The 21,894-nt window shown below is 41.9% G+C and overlaps 1 protein-coding gene across 5 annotated transcripts in view; it reads right to left on the reverse strand.

Annotated features, from left to right (window-relative positions):
• PATJ (PATJ crumbs cell polarity complex component) overlaps positions 1 to 21,894 on the reverse strand; it is a 292,499-nt gene that overhangs the window by 161,536 nt on the left and 109,069 nt on the right. For all 5 annotated transcript variants that reach the window (XM_056532909.1, XM_056532907.1, XM_056532910.1 and 2 more), the window contains 8 exons: positions 17,459 to 17,563; positions 16,360 to 16,665; positions 12,624 to 12,738; positions 9,182 to 9,302; positions 2,029 to 2,100; positions 1,768 to 1,945; positions 610 to 720; positions 158 to 211 (listed from right to left, as the gene is read on the reverse strand). In XM_056532909.1, the coding sequence (XP_056388884.1) occupies positions 158 to 211; positions 610 to 720; positions 1,768 to 1,945; positions 2,029 to 2,100; positions 9,182 to 9,302; positions 12,624 to 12,738; positions 16,360 to 16,665; positions 17,459 to 17,563 (1,062 nt within the window). The remainder of the gene's footprint in view (positions 1 to 157; positions 212 to 609; positions 721 to 1,767; positions 1,946 to 2,028; positions 2,101 to 9,181; positions 9,303 to 12,623; positions 12,739 to 16,359; positions 16,666 to 17,458; positions 17,564 to 21,894) is intronic.

Genomic DNA, 21,894 nt, shown 5'->3' on the forward strand with positions numbered 1-21,894 from the left:
AAGGAACTCTGGATCAGTACAATATAATAATAGTCCAGAACTTCAAAAGGTCAAAGAAAATTACATAAAAGGATTAACATATGACAAAAAAAAATAACATAAATGTTAAGAGAACAATGTAATTACAGTATATTGAAGAACAATCATTATTATTTACCTCTGGTCTGGACTCTGCGCCCCCCTTGGTTGAAGGTTTCACAACAGACAAAAGCTGAAAAACACCAGAGCCAACAATTACAGTCAGACAGGGACAAGTTCACCTGAAGTTTTTGTCTCTTTAATGCATCTAGAATAAAACGAAGTACCGTAACTGTGCAAACAGTATTGATTATAAATTAATTGCTCATTCCGATGCAGACAATAGTTTCCATTGTTTAGCAAGTCTAGTACCATTGTGAGCTTTACAGCAGCTCTCAGGCATCCTGATATTTAAAGAGCGCCACAGCTGGTTGTGTCTGGTATTGCTGCTCCGCTTTGTTTGAATTAGCTGCACTACCAAATTCAACCTGTAGGCTACTGTGGTGCTGTGTGGAAAGCGAACACTTTTTTTTATTTTCTAATCCTGTACAACCCCTCATTAGATGTGCACGGGCGCCATTCCCTTCTCACCCGGGGAGCAGCTGATAAGCTTTGTGTGACGAAGACAACGGGGTTTCCTGCATTCTTAATGGCGTTGACGGCTTCATCGTGTGTAGCATTTCTCAGATCTACGCCGGAAACCTGAAAGAAAAAGAGAAGTAAATGGTGGATCTGTTAGGCTGCGTTCACACTGCGGAATCTCCGCTCACTTAATTCAGTGAGCGGAGCTTCTGTTTGGCAGCCGCCGGCAAAAATACTCCGGCGCTAGGGCCGCAAGGCACCATTGACATGTTCTTTCTTTGCGCTGAACAATTTCTGCGGCAGAATTGTCCGTCGTTGAAATTCTGCAGTGTGAACGGGTCTCGCGGAGACCCAGTCACACTAATGTTAAGTTCACACCGCAGAATCCTGATCACTGAATACCACGGGAATTCCGTAGTGTGAACATACCCATAGACACCAATAGCACCTGATAGACCCCAATGACTTATAATGGGATCCCCTGGTGTCTGCCATGGAGAAATTGCGCTGCATGGAGTAATGTTAACGTGATGGAATCTGCAACGTAGGCAGATATATGAATGGACGCTTAAAGGGGTACTCCGGTGCTCCAGCATTCTGAACAATTTCTTCAGAATGCTTGAAGCCAAAAGGCTGTTATTGTGATGTCACAACTATGTCCCTTGTGACATCACACCACGCCCCCTAAATTCATGTCTATAGGAGGGGGCGTGGCATAACATCACGAGGGGCATGGCTGTGACATCACGACCACTGCCGCAGGTAATCCGTGTTTGTTTAGAACACTGGGTGCTGTGGGAGATCGTGGAGGGGGGGGGGGGGGATTGAGGGGGACACCAATAGATAGAGAAGACAACCGATGATGCTCACAGCTCAGCCTCCTCCTCCCTGTGGAATGACCTATTAAAAGGTCACAGAGAAGGCCCAGTAACATATCCCATTCATGTGAATAAGACAGCTCCTGTCTATTGCTGCCTATGTCCATGGAGCTTACTGTAGAGCAAATCTCTAAATGCTGTGAATAAACAGCTCAGGTAAGATGGCCGTCCTATAATAATGGATTAAAAATGAAAAATTGTAATTGATTAACCAATTTAACTACAGTCGCTGCTAGTTTTTTATTTTTTTTTACTTAGTTTCCGTTTTTTTTTTTTTTTTTGCCCTTACTTCCAGAATTTTATCACCCGTCTTCAGCGCCTTTGTTCTCCCCGCCGGACTGTCCTCCAGCACCTGCTTGATGAATATCCCCTTCAGCTCCTCGCCGTTCTTCAGGCGCTTTATGATGGTTTGTCCTCCCACAATACTGATCCCCAGGGACACTTGAGGTTCTCTCCAAATCTCGACCCTGATGATGAGAACGAACGGACATGGTCGGGTCAAGTCAGCCAGAAAAAGATACTCGGGAGGAGTCGACAACTCGTTACTTACACAAGGGGCGCCCCCCAGTGGCTGAACGTTGGGGTCTCCTCTCCTTCCCCTTCTTCACGTTCCGGCAGTTCGCTACATAAAACAAAGAAATTGAATATTCAATTGAATTCCATATTGGAATCTCTGATCAGTGTCTATTAGGACGTCCGTCTCTTCCCAATACTTTACACTGCAGCTCTGCTTGTTCAGATGGATTCTACACATACAAAGAGGCTCCAGATTGTTAGAATGACGACAAAAAAAGGATAAAGTATGGGGGGGGGAGGGGCATACGAAATCTACTACCCATTTTCCGGCTAGTGCTTGCGGTGGTCAACGGCCTTATAACTTTACCGATAGTACGCCAGCTATATGGTCATAAATGCGTGACTACCGGCAAACCTATGTGGTAGTGGTTCAATGTACTCTCTGCAACATTGTTTCCCAAGCAGGGTGCCTCCAGCTGTTGCAAAACAGGTTTATACATTTAAATATTTTTTTTTTTAAACAAAGGTTCCGTATTCTACATTGCGACGTTTTTCTGCCACTTCCAGCTGACAGACAGACGCAATAAAAGCAGAAAACGGCCATGTTTTACCCATCTGAGACTAAACCCTAAAACTATGCTCCCACAGTGTAAAATAAGCTGTATATATAAATATATATATATATATATAATTTATTTTAATTTTTTTTCACAGAAATTAAAGGGGTTATCCAGGAAAAATCAAGTGGCTCCAGAAAGTTAAACAGATGAGGCATTGCCCATTTTCGAATTCGCGATATTTCGCTAATGTATAGACGAATATTCGTCCTATATTCGCGAATTTCGCTTATTCGTTACTTCGCATATTCATGTATTTGAGGAAGAAAACAGTGAGGGGGTGAGCAACTTTGATATTGGTTGCTAGGGGTGTTGTTGATAACCTCTTATAAGTGTATTTGCATCATTCTAATTGGCCCACAAGTGAAAAGAAAGAATATGCGAATATTCACATATGCGCATATGAGGAAAAAAGTGAATATTCGTAATTTCGAATATATAGCAAATATATTTGCAATTTTCGCAAATTCGGATATTTGCGATAAAAGTTTGAAATGCGAAAGTTCGCGCCCAACGTTATTTGTAAATCCCTTCTATTAAAAAATCTTAATCCTTCCAGTACTCATCAGCTGCTGAAGTTGAATTGTTCTTTTCTGTTTAAGTGCTCTCTGATGACACCTGTCTTGGGAGCTGTCCAGAGTAGGAGCAAATCCCCAGAGCAAACCTCTTATGCTCCAGAAAGTTCCTGAGACAGACAGAGGTGTCAGCAGAGAGTGCTGTTGTCAGACAGAAAAGAGCAACTCAACTTCAGCAGCTAATAACTATTGGAAGGATTAAGATTTTTTAATAGAAGTCATGTACAAATCTGTTTAACTTTCTGGAGCCATTTGATCTAAAAAAAAAATAAATAAAAAAAATAAAAAAAAAAAGGTTTTCCTGCAATACCCCTTTAAGTTAAAAGTTCGGGCACCAAAACCAGGTTGTGTGATAATCCACCAAATTGTGGCTGTCAGAGCACACCTTGTATAGAAAAAAAAAATAACGGGCATATTCATCAATTGCATCCGTAAATAAGAAATAATGGCGGGGTAACAAAATCCGAAAAATCTTAAAATCGGAGAGAAAAATAACAATTGACCGTAATTTGTACAGGTGTAAAAGTAAAAAAAAAAAATGGATGAAATTACATGTAAACTTTGTATTAGGATTTTGTGATACTTAAAGTAACAGAAAGCAACATTGTGTAGGACGTGTGGAATAATGGAAACATCTATACATCTAAAAATGAGCAAAACACAGACTATTCTATGGAAAATTAGGCTTACGGCGCCACCTGCAGGCCAATACTATTTTATTTTATTTATACAAGGGGCGCTAAACAACAGTGATTCCCAACCAGGGTATCTGCAGCTGTTGCAAAACTACAACTCCCAGCATGCCCGGACAGCCAAAGGCTGTCCGGGCATGCTGGGAGTTGTAGTTTTGCAACAGCTGGAGGCACCCTGGATGGGAAACACTGGCTTAGAACAATGGTCTCCGACCCGTGAATATCCAACTGTTGTGAAAAGGTAATAAACTCTCTTTTGCGATTTTGCTATACGGTTTCGGAATACGGTTTCATAAAAAAAGAACTTAAGCAACCGTACAGAAAACCGCGCCCATTCAAAACCGTATGCACCATAATGTAGATGGTTGTCTCCGTTATTCAAACCATACGGTTTTTTACTTTTTTTTTTCCCGGACAGAAAACCGTGGCCTACCACGGTTTTTGGTCCGGGTGAAAAACCGTATCCGTTTTTTTTTTTTTTTTTTTTTATAACATGGGAGTCAATGGGAACCGTACAGAACCGTATGTGCGTACGGCTCCATCCGGTTTTCACCATACGGTTTTTGACTTTGCACAGTTTATTTCTCTTGGAATTTCAATCAAACAAGTGAAACTTTATTCATAATGTAGTGAAAAGTTAAAAACGTATATGTTTTTTTTTTCTTAAAAAAAACGGATGCAACCGGATATCATTTTTCAAACCGTATATACGGGTTGATATTTGTACACACGTTTTGTACGGTTTTGAGGAATCCGTTTTTTTTTTTTTTAAATCAAAAACCTGATACGGTAACTGTATTGCAAAAATGCGCTGTGAACCCAGAGTGATACGCTTTGGCCGACATTTATCATTGTCTTTAGAAAAGGTGCAAAAAAGGCGCAAGCAGGGTTTATTTGCGCCTTTTTTGCGCCTTTTGGTTTATACATTTCTTCAGATTTTGAGTTGTAATCCACTGATTTTGGCAATACACATGATATGGACGGGTTTTATGAACTGCGCCTTTATGTGAAAAGGCGCAAAAAAGGCGCAAAGCCACCGAAAAGTCTCTACAACTACACCAGCCCAGACTTAGTTTAGCTTTTATGTGAAGAGTGAAATTCAAATGGCCTTTGTTTTTCAGTTCCTCAATATTCTCCAAATCTCTGTTTGCAATCAGTGAATGGACACATTATGGCGTTTGTCCATCAGTACATAATATATTCGTACAGACCTAAGACTTCTCACAGCTGAGGGTTTGTTACTATCCTTTGTAAGATAAACCCCTCAGTAGCACAAATCTCTCTCCTGTCCTGAGAGTTTGCTACAATGTATCAGTGCAGATGAACCTCCTTTTACTCCATTTCTGCATTTACTGTTTCAAGCCGGGAAGCTCCTAAGGCGTAAGTCAAATTTATCCATAGTTACCCATTTACCCATTTTCCTTATAGCCTCCATGGACTGATAATTCGAAAAAGAGTCTAAAATGTATCAGTTCAGTTCACAGAGCATTCTGCACTGGGTAAAAACTTTATTTAAAAAAAAAAAAGCTGCAAAGGCATATAGTCTGCACCAGTTATCAAACCTTCAAAAATCCATTAGTTTTGGGGATCTTAGTTCTGTACTTCCTGGTTGAGAACTTGCTCAGTACTACAATTCCCAGAATGCATTTCTTTACCTCAGTCCTCCCACCTTGCCAACTCCCCTCCCACAGAACTCCCACCAGTTCCCAGTCCAGAGCTGCTGGAGAACATCTGCTGTATGCATTTCCTGTCTGGTCCTCTGCCTGTGGCATTGCTCAGCACAAGGCAGCATGCTGTAAAAACTCCTCATCTTTTCTAACTATCCCAATAAAGATTTATATGTGTATATGACAGGGAAATGGTTATGTAAGCCGTAGGAGCTGGTCAGAGGAGATGACGTCACTTAGGGGGCGGAACTCCGAGACAAGATCCAGCCTCCCTAGTCTTGGGAGAAAGGAAGGAGCCGGGGAGCTACCGAGACAACACCACACCACACAATGAGAGGACTACACAACTTCCTATCAGGTGAGAGGAAAGAGCTTGGAGCTGCTGAAACAACATCACACTGACAATGAAAGGACTACACCAATTCCTGTCAGTAGAAAGGGAGGAGCCAGGGAGCTGCTGGGAAAACACCACACTGACTAAGAGAGGACTACACAACTTGATGTCAGGGGAGCGGGAGGAGCCAGAGAGATGCGGAGACAACACCACAATGACAATAAGAGGACTACACAACTTCCTGTCAGGTGAGAGGGAGGAGCTTGGAGCTGCTGAGACAACATCACACTGACAATGAGAGGACTACACCACTTCCTGTCAGTAGAAAGGGAGGAGCCAGGGAGCTACGGAGAGAACACCTCACTGACAATAAGAGGACTACACAACTTCCTGTCAGGGGAAATCCCGCAAACACATGCTGAAGCCTGTACAATGTGTTATAACGAAACTTCATGCTAGAATACCCCTTTAACAAACACTCAGCTGTGAGAAGTATTAGGTCTCTATGGCTCCTTAGCATCTCGATGTAAACATTCAGTTCCAGCAAGCAGAGATCCTAAAAACTGTGAAGAATTCAAACATAGAGCATATTAGAAAGTCTTTAAAAAAAAGTCTATAAAGTTGGGTGTCCAGATATATATCCATCTCACAAACTCTGCTTTGCTGCGGCAGCGACAGCTTATTAAGGCCCAACAATTCGTCAAAGCCGGGGACGCTGGTGGGGTTCAGCGAGTGGCTGCCGGAGCCTCGGAGATTCTCTGCCCTCCTGATTAAAACATATAAGGGAAAAAAATAACATAAAATCCTCCCCAGAGGAGATGAGACACTAAAAGTTGATTGGCAAAAGGCGTTAATGGGACTTCACAATCTCCTTCGGAAACCCAATCCATCATTCCATTACGGAGTCAGAAGGAGCGAGCTCATTATATCCTCGTAAAATTATACGTCTCCTGAAATGATGCAAACCAAAAACACAATAACCTTTTATGGGCTCCCCCTTACAAAAGCCAAATAGATCAAGTCTCCGAATGAGTGATGTCGTTCCTCTACCGCGTCTCCGCACTCACACGCCCCCCTGAACCCCAATTCCTAAAACGCTAAGCTTTCAAAAAAAAAAAAAATTCAGTAAAAAAAAAAAAGTCAAAATAAACAAAAAAATATGATAATTTATATTCTAGATTTACAATTTGTTTATATTAAACTAATGAAATGCTACAGTAAAATCAATAAAATCCGTCAGCCATGTGGGTCTCACTCTACTAGTTATATTTTCACGAAATCTACGTTATAGGCGAGTCATGGTGGGTATCCAAAAATGGAGATACCTCAACCTGGGTCACGGATTCACAAAGGGCCCGATGTATACAACGAAACAAGAAGAAAACGGTCATGATCCGGCACTTCAGTAAAAAAAAAACAGTTCTATGTAGCGCACCGACTGCCGGCAGTATCTCATGTGCTTCAATGCGTTTCAAGTGCATGCCAGAGGTGTCTCAAGTTCTTAGATGCATTTTGAGCATACGACAACAGTATTTCAAATGTAAAATAAGTTTCGAGCACCTGCAGGATGTATTTCAAGTTACTAGATGCGTTTCGAGCACATGCCAGCACTATCTCAAATCCTTAGATGCGTTTCGAGCACCTGCCAGCTGTATGTTAAAGGGGTACTCCACCTCTAGACATCTTATCGCCTAACCAAAAGGATAGGGGATAAGATGTCTGATCGCAGGGGTCCCGCCGCTGCCTGGCGATGTGGGGCAGAGGCTCGTGACGTCACTGCCACGCCTCAATGAAAGTCCGTCACGCCCTCTCCCAAAGACTTGCATTGAGGGGGCCATGACGTCACGAGCGGGGCGTGGCCGTGATGTCATGAGCCTCCGGCGCTGCACCCGCCGCTCTAAACGAATGCTGGGTGCAGTAGGGAGAAGTTCTAAAACGCTTATGTCAGCAGTATCTCAAGTTTCAGATACGTTTCGGGCACCTGCAGGCAGTGTTTCAAGTCCCTAGATGCGTTCCGAGCACATGCCAGCCGTATCTTAAGTTCTCAGACACGTTGCGACCTTATGTCAGCAATATCTCAAGTTTGATACGTTTCGAGCACCTGCCAGCAGTATCTCAAGTTTTTTGATGCGTTTTAAGCGTATACCAGCCATATCTCAAGTTTTAGATATACGTTTCGAGCATTGGCTGGCAGTTTTTTTTTTTTTACGTTTTAGACACGTCTCGGGTGCATGCCAGCACTATCTCAAGTCCTTAAAGGGGTACTCTGCTGCTAAACATCCTATCCCCTATCTGATCTCCCACGGTTCCTGCGGCAGTAGTCGTGACATCACGCCACACCCCCTCCCACACGCCCCCTCCCACAGACATGAATGGAGGGGGCGTGATGTGATGTAACAAAAGGCGTGGACATGACATCACAATCACGGCCTCCAGCTCCGGGCGTTCTGAACAAAATGTTTAGAATGCTGGAGCACCAGAGTACCCCTTTAAATGTGTTATAAGGATCTCAAGTTCTTTAGATGGGTTTTAAGCGCATGTCAGGAGTATCTTAACTTCTTTGGTGCGTGTCGAGTGCATGCGCTCAAAATACATCTAAAAACTTGAGACACTCTATGGAATCAAGTTATATAGTAGTTATACATCTCTCCTCCAGCTCTATCTGTATACTGCTGCTGCTATATCTATGGAATCATGATATATAGTAGTTATACATCTCTCCTCCAGCTCTATCTGTATACTGCTTGTTATGTCTATGGGATTAGGATGTATAGTAGTTATACATCTCTCCTCCAGCTCTATCTGTATACTGCTGCTTCCATATCTATGGGATCAGGATATATAGCAGTTGTACACTTCCCCTTCAGCTCTATCAGTATACTGCTTCTGTTATCTCTATGGAATCAGAATATATAGTAGTTATACTACTCCCCTCCAGCTCTATCTGTATACTGCTGCTACTATCTCTATGGGATCAGGAAATATAGTAGTTATACACCTCCCCTCCATCTCTCTCTGTAGAAAGCTGCTACCTCTATGATATTAGAATATATAGGTTTTGCTTTTTTTTTGAGGGGGGGGGGGGGAGATTAAGGGAACAATTGTTAAGCATATAAAACAGCATCAATAAAAGAAATCACCTCTAGGGGGAGCTAGCAGCACAAAGTGATACAGTATACAGTCCGCGCCCCCAAGTTTCGCAGCATCTGAATTAAACAGGTGTCCGCACCAAAATGTACCATAATGTGGTAAAGGAAAACGGAGCATTGTTATATTTTATACGGTTATATTGTGTCACATACATGGAGGATAAGTTCTGAAGACGCCGCATCCCGGAGTCTCTCTTTGTCCTCTGGTTCTGCTCTTTGGCAATCGCATCTGGATCAAAAATAACGGAGGGTTCTTTAAGGTAATAGATTTTACCTGCGGGATAAGAGTAGACTGGATTAGATAGCATTCTTTCATATGTAACAATGTAAAAGAGCATAGCAGCCTGTATTCTGTCTATAGAGCAGAAAATATGAAGTACGGCTATAAGGCTCTGTTCACATCTGTTTCAGCGGCTATGCTGCAGATTTAATCAAAAACCTTAGATAAAAATAGTGCAGCAGTGTCCTCACACACTAAAGCTGGCCATACAGAGGCACTTCTTGTTTTTTCCTTAATTTGCTTATATCATGCACACTAACCATCCCTAGTCCTACAGTGCCATCTATTTTATTCCAGCACAGCTGCATCTATGTGTTTCATTACTGTAATTGAGTCGTGTAATCACCAGCCTGACCCACAGAAAATAAAAGTGCATAATACTATCTCTATGGGATCAGGACATATAGAAGTTCTACCCCTTCTACAGTATAGTATAAAGACCATGTGAACAGCTCAGCTCTACAGTATAGTATGAAGATCACATGAACAGCTCAGCTCTACAGTATAGTATGAAGACCATGTGAACAGCTCAGCTCTACAGTATAGTATAAAGACCATGTGAACAGCTCAGCTCTACAGTATAGTATGAAGATCACATGAACAGCTCAGCTCTACAGTATAGTATGAAGACCATGTGAACAGCTCAGCTCTACAGTATAGTATAAAGACCATGTGAACAGCTCAGCTCTACAATATAGTATACAGACCATGTGAACAGCTCAGCTCTACAGTATAGTATGAAGACCATGTGAACAGCTCAGCTCTACAGTATAGTATAAAGACCATGTGAACAGCTCAGCTCTACAGTATAGTATAAAGACCATGTGAACAGCTCAGCTCTACAGTATAGTATAAAGACCATGTGAACAGCTCAGCTCTACAGTATAGTATAAAGACCATGTGAACAGCTCAGCTCTACAGTATAGTATAAAGACCATGTGAACAGCTCAGCTCTACAGTATAGTATGAAGACCATGTGAACAGCTCAGCTCTACAATATAGTATGAAGACCATGTGAACAGCTCCGCTCTACAGTATAGTATAAAGACCATGTGAACAGCTCAGCTCTACAATATAGTATAAAGACCATGTGAACAGCTCCACTCTACAGTATAGTATAAAGACCATGTGAACAGCTCATCTCTACAGTATAGTATGAACACCATGTGAACAGCTCAGCTCTACAGTATAGTATGAAGACCATGTGAACAGCTCAGCTCTACAGTATAGTATAAAGACCATGTGAACAGCTCAGCTCTACAATATAGTATAAAGACCATGTGAACAGCTCCGCTCTACAGTATAGTATAAAGACCATGTGAACAGCTCAGCTCTACAATATAGTATAAAGACCATGTGAACAGCTCCGCTCTACAGTATAGTATAAAGACCATGTGAACAGCTCAGCTCTACAGTATAGTATAAAGACCATGTGAACAGCTCAGCTCTACAGTATAGTATAACGACCATGTGAACAGCTCAGCTCTACAGGATAGTACAAAGACCATGTGAACAGCTCAGCTCTACAGGATAGTATAAAGACCATGTGAACAGCTCAGCTCTACAGTATAGTATAAAGACCATGTGAACAGCTCCGCTCTACAGTATAGTATAAAGACCATGTGAACAGCTCAGCTCTACAGTATAGTATAAAGACCATGTGAACAGCTCATCTCTACAGTATAGTATGAAGACCATGTGAACAGCTCAGCTCTACAGTATAGTATAAAGACCATGTGAAAAGCTCAGCTCTACAATATAGTATAAAGACCATGCGAACAGCTCAGCTCTACAGTATAGTATAAAGACCATGTGAACAGCTCATCTCTACAGTATAGTATAAAGACCATGTGAACAGCTCAGCTCTACAGTATAGTATAAAGACCATGTGAACAGCTCAGCTCTACAGTATAGTATGAAGACCATGTGAACAGCTCATCTCTACAGTATAGTATAAAGACCAGGTGAACAGCTCAGCTCTACAGTATAGTATAAAGACCATGTGAACAGCTCAGCTCTACAGGATAGTAGAAAGACCATGTGAACAGCTCAGCTCTACAGTATAGTATAAAGACCATGTGAACAGCTCATTTCTACAGTATAGTATGAAGACCATGTGAACAGCTCAGCTCTACAGTATAGTATAAAGACCATGTGAACAGCTCAGCTCTACAGGATAGAAGAAAGACCATGTGAACAGCTCAGCTCTACAGTATAGTATAAAGACCATGTGAACAGCTCAGCTCTACAGGATAGTAGAAAGACCATGTGAACAGCTCAGCTCTACAGGATAGTAGAAAGACCATGTGAACAGCTCAGCTCTACAGTATAGTATGAAGACCATGTGAACAGCTCATCTCTACAGAATAGTATAAAGACCATGTGAACAGCTCAGCTCTACAGTATAGTATAAAGATCATGTGAACAGCTCATCTCTACAGTATAGTATGAAGACCATGTGAACAGCTCATCTCTACAGTATAGTATAAAGACCATATGAACAGCTCAGCTCTACAGTATAGTATAAAGACCATGTGAACAGCTCAGCTCTACAGTATAGTATAAAGACCATGTGAACAGCTCAGCTCTACAATATAGTATGAAGACCATGTGAACAGCTCAGCTCTACAGTATAGTATAAAGACCATGTGAACAGCTCAGCTCTACAGTATAGTATAAAGACCATGTGAACAGCTCAGCTCTACAGTATAGTATAAAGACCATGTGAACAGCTCAGCTCTACAGTATAGTATAAAGACCATGTGAACAGCTCAGCTCTACAGTATAGTATAAAGACCATGTGAACAGCTCAGCTCTACAGTATAGTATAAAGACCATGCGAACAGCTCAGCTCTACAGTATAGTATAAAGACCATGTGAACAGCTCAGCTCTACAGTATAGTATAAAGACCATGTGCTCAGCTCTACAGTATAGTATAAAGACCATGTGCTCAGCTCTACAGTATAGTATAAAGACCATGTGAACAGCTCAGCTCTACAGTATAGTATGAAAACCATGTGAACAGCTCAGCTCTACAGTATAGTATAAAGACCATGTGAACAGCTCAGCTCTACAGTATAGTATGAAGACCATGTGAACAGCTCAGCTCTACAGTATAGTATAAAGACCATGTGAACAGCTCATCTCTACAGTATAGTATGAAGACCATGTGAACAGCTCCGCTCTACAGTATAGTATGAAAACCATGTGAACAGCTCCTCATGACGTATGCAGGTTGGTTACAGAACATCTGACTTAGGTCCTGAGAAGATTTTCAATTTCAAGGACCATTCATAATCTTTTCAAATACTTACTTTTCTCCTCATCCAAGTCAATGTTGAGTTCTTCAGGCCTGTGTATATTTGCGCCATACGTGTTCACAGGATGGAGGGGCATCATTGGTGATCTCGAGTCACTCGGGTCTCTATACTGTAAACACAAGAAAATCAACAATAGTGTTAATCTTTTTATTTCCCATATAACGTAATCCCATAATGATCTGGATATCTGTATGATCCTTGTTCCCATTGTTATAACACTGTCATAATTCCTCCATATCCGCAGCTCCTGTCAATATAACGTATGGCCGACTTCTGCAGAATCTGCTTAATTGATCTTAAATCTTCTCAACAACTTTATTTATAGCCGCATAAAAATAAAAAAGTGCTGAAAGCACAAAAATCTGAAATCTGCAACTTAGACCGAAAGGGGAAAGGGTCAATCAAAACGACTTATTATTTAAAGGGCTTATCCGAATATGACCCTCGATTCTTGTATCCCCATAACCATATGAGCCCCTGCTTTGGACGGCCCTTGTTAAAATCCATGTTCTCTAATAGAACAGATATTCTTAAAGGGGTACTCCGCCCCTAGACATCTTATCCCCTATCCAAAGGATAGGGGATAAGATGTATGATTGCAGGGGTCCCGCCGCTGGGGACCCACGCTATCTCGGCTTCAGCCCCCCAGACATCCGGTGCACGGAGCGAACTTCGCTCCGAACCGGATGAATGGCGATGCGGGATGGAGGCTCGTGATGTCACGGCCATGCCCCCTCAATGCAAGTCTATGGGAGGGGGCGTGATTGGCCATCACGCCCCCTCCCATAGACTTGCATTGAGGGGGTGTGGCCGTGACATCACGAGCCTACAGCGCTGCACCAGATGCTCTAAACAAAATCCGGGTGCAGCAGGAAGATCGCAGGGGTCCCCATCGGCGGGACCCCCATGATCAGACATCTTATCCCCTATGCTTTGGATAGGGGATAAGATGTCTAGAGGCAGAGTACCCCTTTAATTAAAGTCCTCGAATTGTCCAATGCTGTCAAGTTAAAAATAATCTTCCGCCACTTTATCTGTTTTGAAGAAAAAAATTGTCAATATTAGGTTATGTTCACAAAGCGCAAAATTTGGCTGTATATTTTATATGCGTATTTCTGGCCACACTCCACAAAAGCACAGCCGCTAAAAAATTGTGCCCACATTTTTACCCAACGTGGTCACAAATGTGCGTTTAAAATAAAATACACAGCCGAATATTACACGGTGTGAATATAGGCCGAAGGCAGCCACAGCGTTTTTCTTTTCAAAGATTTAATTTTCAATCAAAACATATGCAGTATTTGTTTTATCCTTATGTGGTGTCTATAGATACTGTGGTACAGGATGAAAATTTAGTGAAAAATACTTTTATTTAACCATATGGGGCCCATATATTCCACATAGCAGCCCTGAAGATCGCCACCTTGTGGTAGCAACAGGCAGTTTAAACCTATTATATGCGTCTAGTGAAGGTGTGTAAAGCAGCAACAGAGCCTATATATCCACGATCCAACATAGTTGCTATACAGTTCAAAGAATAAAGCGGATGCACTCACCCAGAGATTCTTGCCAGATGAAATCTTTATTCAATCATCCATAATAAAACGGTATAGCGGGTAGACGCAGAGGAGCAGCCTAGCAGCGACAGACTGTTTCTTGCGCCCCAAGTGCGCTTGGGGCGCAAGAAACAGTCTGTCGCTGCAAGGCTGCTCCTCTGCGTCTACCCGCTATACTGTTTTATGGATAATTGAATAAAGATTTCATCTGGCAAGAATCTCTGGGTGAGTGCATCCGCTTTATTCTTTGCACTGTATGATATTCCCTGCTTTGCTTGGAGTTCACCCTCAGATCAGCCCCACTGGTTTTTGTTGCTGGACTGGCTAGTCCTGGACGGGATCTAATGTGGATTGCAGCGCCGGATCCACTTCATCTTGTTCGGCTGTTAGCCAACGTAGTTGCTATCCGTTGTAGTTGTGTAAGATCAAAACAAACTGCATATAATGCATACATGCCAGTGCTGTTCTCCATTTTATCTTAGTCCCAGATTCCAGGTCCAAAAAAATCCAGCTTGTTGCATGCAACGTTCCTAGTCAGGGAAAGTCTGGATTGCAAAATATATGCAGTAGCTATAGGGGTCAAAGAGGTCGCAACTGCTGCGACTGGGCCCCCAGAGTCCTGCCACTTCAGGCACGGACATAGCAGGGGCCTCCATCACCTCCATCCAATTAAGGGAGCCGCCCAGAGGTTCCCCGCAGTCCCAGGATTTAATTGAATAAGTGAGAGCTGGTCAGAGCAAGGAGACCTCGGGTTCCCTTCCCGCTGGGACTCTCTATGATCAGGTACTACAATTAGCGATGCCAGCATCATCCTGCAATGGCCAGACCGGACTAAACCAGATTAGCGGAGCAGTGCGGGACCCGGGACAGGGGAATATTCAAAGGGTGGAGCACAGTGTGTCATATTATGGGGACAGGGTTACAGTTCATTTGGGGGGCACTGACAGTTTATGGGCAGTTTATAGGGACAGTGGCACAGGTCATTTGGGGGGCGCAGTGGCACAGGTCATTTGGGGGGCGCAGTGGCACAGGTCATTTGGGGGGCGCAGTGGCACAGGTCATTTGGGGGGCGCAGTGGCACAGGTCATTTGGGGGGCGCAGTGGCACAGGTCATTTGGGGGCGCATTGGCACAGGTCATTTGGGGGGCGCAGTGGCACAGTTATTTTAGGAGCACAGTGGCCCATATTATGACCACAGTTTTAGGTCCGGGGGAAAAGCGAATACAGCGTAAAAATGAGCCGACCGGACCGAACGTTTCACTCCGGCCGGCTCATTGAAATTAATTACATACAGGAGTGCATACAAAGGCATACGGGAGCGCAAGGTTTCAGCTCCCCCCTACCGAATGCGCTCCCGTATGGGAGAAAACGTGATGTGAACCCAGCCTATGACGGAAAACAGACTAAACCGGATGATGCGTTTGACATACGGTTTACAATGTTAAGTCAATGCATACGGTTTTCTATACGGTTCCGTACGGTTTTTAACATGAAACCGTATACGGGAACTGTATAACAAAAACGTGATGTGTGTGCACCCTTATAGAGAATACTGAGGGAATGCTCCAAATCTCTTACACTGCTCAGAAGGATATACGGAAAAAATACATTGCTAAAAAATATATAATAAAACTCTGCGAAGCCCTCATCCATTCCCTTCAGTACTGTATGGGACCAGCATACAACTCCATGCAAAAAAAAACTCTTACAACTTTTGCATTAATGAATAAGTTGAGTCAATAAAGAGTGCGACAGACGTGCGGCGTGATCAATAACTACATTTAGAGGATGACAAGTATCTCATAAATATTCACTCCGCGTTGGGCCAATAACATTTTTTTTCTTTTTTTTTTCGCATTCAATCAGATGGTGATTTGCGAAGCTCTGAAGCACTTACAAGCTTGCAATTTTCGTGAATCAATGAATAACTTTGTGGTCATTTTAATTTTTTTCTTTTTCTTCCGGGGACCAGAACCTAAGAAACTAATCTGATCCTAGAAAAAAAAAAAAAAAAAGAAGAAGAAGAAAAGAAAAGGAGGAAGGAGACTCAGACGGGGTCCGGAGCGGTAAATCAGGGAGAAAAGAAGAGCATTATCTGGGCCAGACGATCTCATCATCAGTTCAACTTCAGGTTCCCTTATTGCCCCACTCCCATATTGGCTGTGAATACGTACGGCTGCACCGTCTAGCCAGGCCTGGGCCGAAGACGTGTTCTGTCTGGAGGGAGGAGGAGGAATCCCATTATAATGCAGACTGTACCCATCATTGTCTGGGTGAGGAGGGTCTTGTTGGGCGTCCTCATCATCCACCAGCATCTCTCTTTCTTCTATAAATCCCCTCAGTTCCTGCATCTCCCACGATTCTTGTAAAAGGTCGGGATTATTGTGCTGGATATTAATGGTCGGCCCCATGGACAGCGACGGCTCGTCCACCAGCTCTTCTCTGCCGTCATTAGCAAACGGCTCCACTTGGTATTTCTCCTAAAAAATTAAAAATAAAAAGCACTGAAAGAGGAGTCCTGCTTAAGGGTACGTTCACACGCGCAAATTTTTTAGCAGGTTTTCCGCTGCATATTTGAAAGTGGGCGGGCTCTTCTCGGCTGTCTGCAGCCGATTTTCCAAGGCGGAATGTACACTGCGGAAAATCCGCCGCAAGCCCCATTGAAGTCAGTAGGGACTGTGGCAGATTTTCCGCAATGTAAATTCCGCCGTGGAAAATCAGCTGCGGACAGCCGAGAAGAGCCCTCCCACTTTCAAATACGCAGCGGAGAACCCGCTAAAAAATCCTTAGGGTACGTTCACACGTACGCAGATTTGATGCGCAGGATTTTCTGCTGCAGATTTCATTGTAAAGTAAATGACTGAGCGCAGCTTCTAATCGGCAGTTACAAATCCTGCGCATCAAATATGTGCAGGATCCTGTATGTGTGAACGTACCCGTAAGGTTTCAGCAAAAAAATAAAAAAAACACAAAAAAAACCTTGTTTTTCTCAGTGTGAATATACCCTAAGGGTACATTCAGACGAGGGGATTTACAGCGTCGCTGAAGGACCTCTTTATGGTGCCTTTACATGTGCCTGCTTGGAGCGGCAATACACCGCTACGTATCGAGGGTTGGGGGAAATTGATGCAAAACAACAACAAAAAACAACACCTTTTTGTCATTTCCAGCTGGAAAAATGGCTGTAAATAAAATAAAGACTTTTTTTTAATACGGCGTGTGTACATAACGAAAATGAAGTTCACTATATATAGAAATCTGAGTTATCTTTACATGGTAGAATTGTTCTGTCGGCGATGGGTCGTCCACCCCTAACTCCTCGCTATCCACCGATTCCCCCACCAGCGGGATGTACACGTGTCCTTCCTTCAGATCACTCTGGTCCGAAAAGAAGAGACAAAAACAGATCATTAGGAAAATAAGGAATTGGTTTCAGGTTCGGACTGAAGGAGAGAGAGAGATAACCCCCATCATCCTCATTAATAATCTGAAATAACAGAGCAATGATAATGGCAAAGTCTCAATGAATACTCACCCAACCCCCGATGTATGCCGGAACGTTATATAGGATGATGGGGCCTCACCACCTACCTATAAGGCCACTGACCCCCACAATCATAGATTCCATATGATCTATACATGGGGCCTCACCCACCTATAGGACCACTGACCCCCACAATCATAGATTCCATATAATCTTTATATATTTATATATGGGGCCTCACCCACCTATAGGGCCACTGACCCCCACAATCATAGATTCCATATAATCTATATATAGATATGGGGCCTAACCCACCTATAGGGCCACTGACCCCCACAATCAGACTCCATATAATCTATATATGTGGCCTAACCCACCTATAGGGCCACTGACCCCACATTCATAGACTCTATATAATCTATATATGTGGCCTAACCCACCTATAGGGCCACTGACCCCACATTCATAAACTCTATATAATCTATATATGGGGCCTAACCCACCTATAGGGCCACTGACCCCACATTCATAGACTCTATATAATCTATATATGGGGCCTAACCCACCTATAGGGCCACTGGCCCCCACAATCAGACTCCATATAATTTATATATATGGCCTAACCCACCTATAGGGCCACTGACCACCACATTCATGGACTCTATATAATCTATATATATGGCCTAACCCACCTATAGGGCCACTGACCCCACATTCATAGTCTCTATATAATCTATATATATATGGCCTAACCCACCTATAGGGCCACTGGCCCCCACAATCAGACTCCATATAATTTATATATATGGCCTAACCCACCTATAGGGCCACTGACCCCACATTCATAAACTCTATATAATCTATATATGGGGCCTAACCCACCTATAGGGCCACTGACCCCACATTCATAGACTCTATATAATCTATATATGGGGCCTAACCCACCTATAGGGCCACTGGCCCCCACAATCAGACTCCATATAATTTATATATATGGCCTAACCCACCTATAGGGCCACTGACCCCACATTCATAGTCTCTATATAATCTATATATATGGCCTAACCCACCTATAGGGCCACTGACCACCACATTCATGGACTCTATATAATCTATATATATGGCCTAACCCACCTATAGGGCCACTGACCCCACATTCATAGTCTCTATATAATCTATATATATGGCCTAACCCACCTATAGGGCCACTGACCACCACATTCATGGACTCTATATAATCTATACATGAGGTCTCACCCACCTATAGGGACACTGACCCCACAATCAGACTCCATATAATTTATATATGTGGCCTAACCCACCTATAGGGCCACTGACCACCACATTCATAGTCTCTATATAATCTATATATATGGCCTAACCCACCTATAGGGCCACTGACCCCACATTCATAGACTCTATATAATCTGTATATGGGGCCTAACCCACCTATAGGGCCACTGACCCCCACAATCAGACTCCATATAATTTATATATATGGCTTAACCCACCTATAGGGCCACTGACCACCACATTCATGGACTCTATATAATCTATATATGGGGTCTCACCCACCTATAGGGCCACTGACCCCACCGATTAAACTCCATATAACTGTTCCTTATTTGAATCTACGGAACATTGGGTCACAACCAATATGGCTGCCTTTTCAGTTGTCACCCAGTTTTCTCAGACTCTTTATTAGCAGATTTGATAGTGGCCCCTGTGTTGCACCTTCCTGGGTATTGGTTCCCACCAGTGGCGTACATAGCATAGAGGGGGCCCCACTGAAAATATCGAAATGGGCCCCATATTATGGTGTCTTATTTTGCACCACCCCCAGGAAAGAAAGGTCTTGTTATTTATTTATTTCCCCTTTTTCCCATGACCCATTGGACCCATTAATTTGCTGACAATGCAGTTCCCTCCCGTTCTATTTATTAACAATAGACCAGTGTCTCCCAACCAGGGTGCCTCCAGCTGATGCAAAACTACAACCCCCAGCATGCCCGGACAGCCAACGGCTGTCCGGGCATGCTGGGAGTTGTAGTTTTGCAACAGCTGGAGGCACCCTGGTTGGGAAACACTGCAACAGAAAAAGGAATGGGACCAACCAGGACGGGGCCCCCTCTCTCCAGGGGCCCTATAGCAGCCACATGGTCTGCCACTATGGTCCCCACTAGTCTATGGTTAGTCATTCCCTATAGTAGGATTAGTCACCATGCACGGCCGCCCCAAACCCGCATGCGGTCACTACTTAAAGGGGTGATCCACTGTTGTATCCCCTGAAGTGCGTCCAGCAGAGACCACCGAAGAGTAAGTCAGGGCAATGAAAAAAGCAAACAATATAGTGCATAATATGGCTAAGAAACACCAACCATGGTGGCCTAGAACGTGAAGGGGCTGGGGCCACTAGAAGCCCCAGTTCAAGAAACTTTGGGTTGGTGGAGCCATAATAATAAGTATGGGGGAACCCCGTCTGCATTTCACCTATTTATCAATGGCGTGTATTCAGTAAAAGCTGCATCTAAATGCACTAAGCCTATAAGACAGTGGAGGACCCCTTTAACTAGTGCATCTAGATCCATTGCTTAATGGAATGGGCTGATCATGAGAAAAAGCTCTGCAATGCCGTCAATGTCAAGACCTGTGCTTACTGTAAGTGAATAGCTGTTTACATCCAGAGGCTGAAATCCGCTGCAGACCGAATATATCTCACAGCTGAGGATTTGTTACCGTTGTCACAACTGTATCAAGTATTGATAATCTTCTCTAAGTACCGTATATCAGCGATACAAAATGTATAAAAGTATGTATATAAATGTGTGTGTCTGTATATATATATAACCATAGGATATATATATATATGTTTGTGTATGTATAGAAGTATATGAATCAGTGTGTATAAACATATGAATAAGCGTGTGTATATATATATTATATATATATATACATATATATGCATATTTATACACACTAATTCATATACTTCTGAACATACACATATATACATATTTTTTATATATATATATATATATATATATATATCACACACACACACATTTATACACTTATTTACACAAGTGTGTGTGTGTGTGTGTATAAAGTATATATGTTTTGTTCAGAAGTATATGAATTAGTGCGTATAAATATATGAATATGCATATATATATATATATATATATATATATATATATATATAGTGTGTGTGTAAGTAAAGTATAAATGTGTATATAGATATACATATATATATATATAAATATATATACACACATTTATACACTTTACACAAGTGTGTATATATAGATATATATATATATATATATATATATATATATATATACACGTGCATATATATTTTTATATATTTATATTCACATTTATACTTTACTTACACACACGCAAAATATATATATATATTCATATTTTTATACACACTAATTCATATACTTCTGTACATACACAAACATATACTTTTATATATCTATATATACACACACACACACACACACACTTGTGTAAATACGTGTATAAATGTGTTATATATATATATATATATATATATATACAGTATATATATATATATACACATTTATACTTTACTTACACACACTATATATATATATATATATATATATATATATATATATATACACATATTCATATATTTATACACACTTATTCATATACTTCTGTTCATACACAAACATATATATATACACACACACACACATTTGTATAAATAAATATATTATTATATATTAGTATATATAAATATATATATATTTATTTATATACACATTAATACTTTACTTACACACACACTATATATATATATATATTGTTATAGTTTGAGGGCACGCTGGTTGGGAAACACTGCTCTGGATGTAACTTCTCATTCACTGACTGCAAGCAGAGATCTTGAAAGTGGTGAGGAATATAAAGTTGTTGAGCTTTATTAACATCAGGCTGGATGACCTCTGTACATTTGCGTGGATAAAAAATTTTGCACGGATTTTCATACCATCCCAATTGCGAGGGTTAAATCATTGATGGGAGATTAATAATTGATTTGATAACTGAATAAAAAAAGGGGGATATTCCAGTTTCGGCAAATAAAAGTTTCGAAGCATTTCTATAATGAAGTTACATATCATTCATTATTAAAATCATGTTTTTCAATATCACTGCTTGCTGTTATTGAATAGAAACCTTTAGGCCAGGT

This window comes from Hyla sarda, chromosome 7 (genome assembly GCF_029499605.1).
Source record: "Hyla sarda isolate aHylSar1 chromosome 7, aHylSar1.hap1, whole genome shotgun sequence".
NCBI classification, from domain to species: Eukaryota; Metazoa; Chordata; class Amphibia; order Anura; family Hylidae; genus Hyla; species Hyla sarda.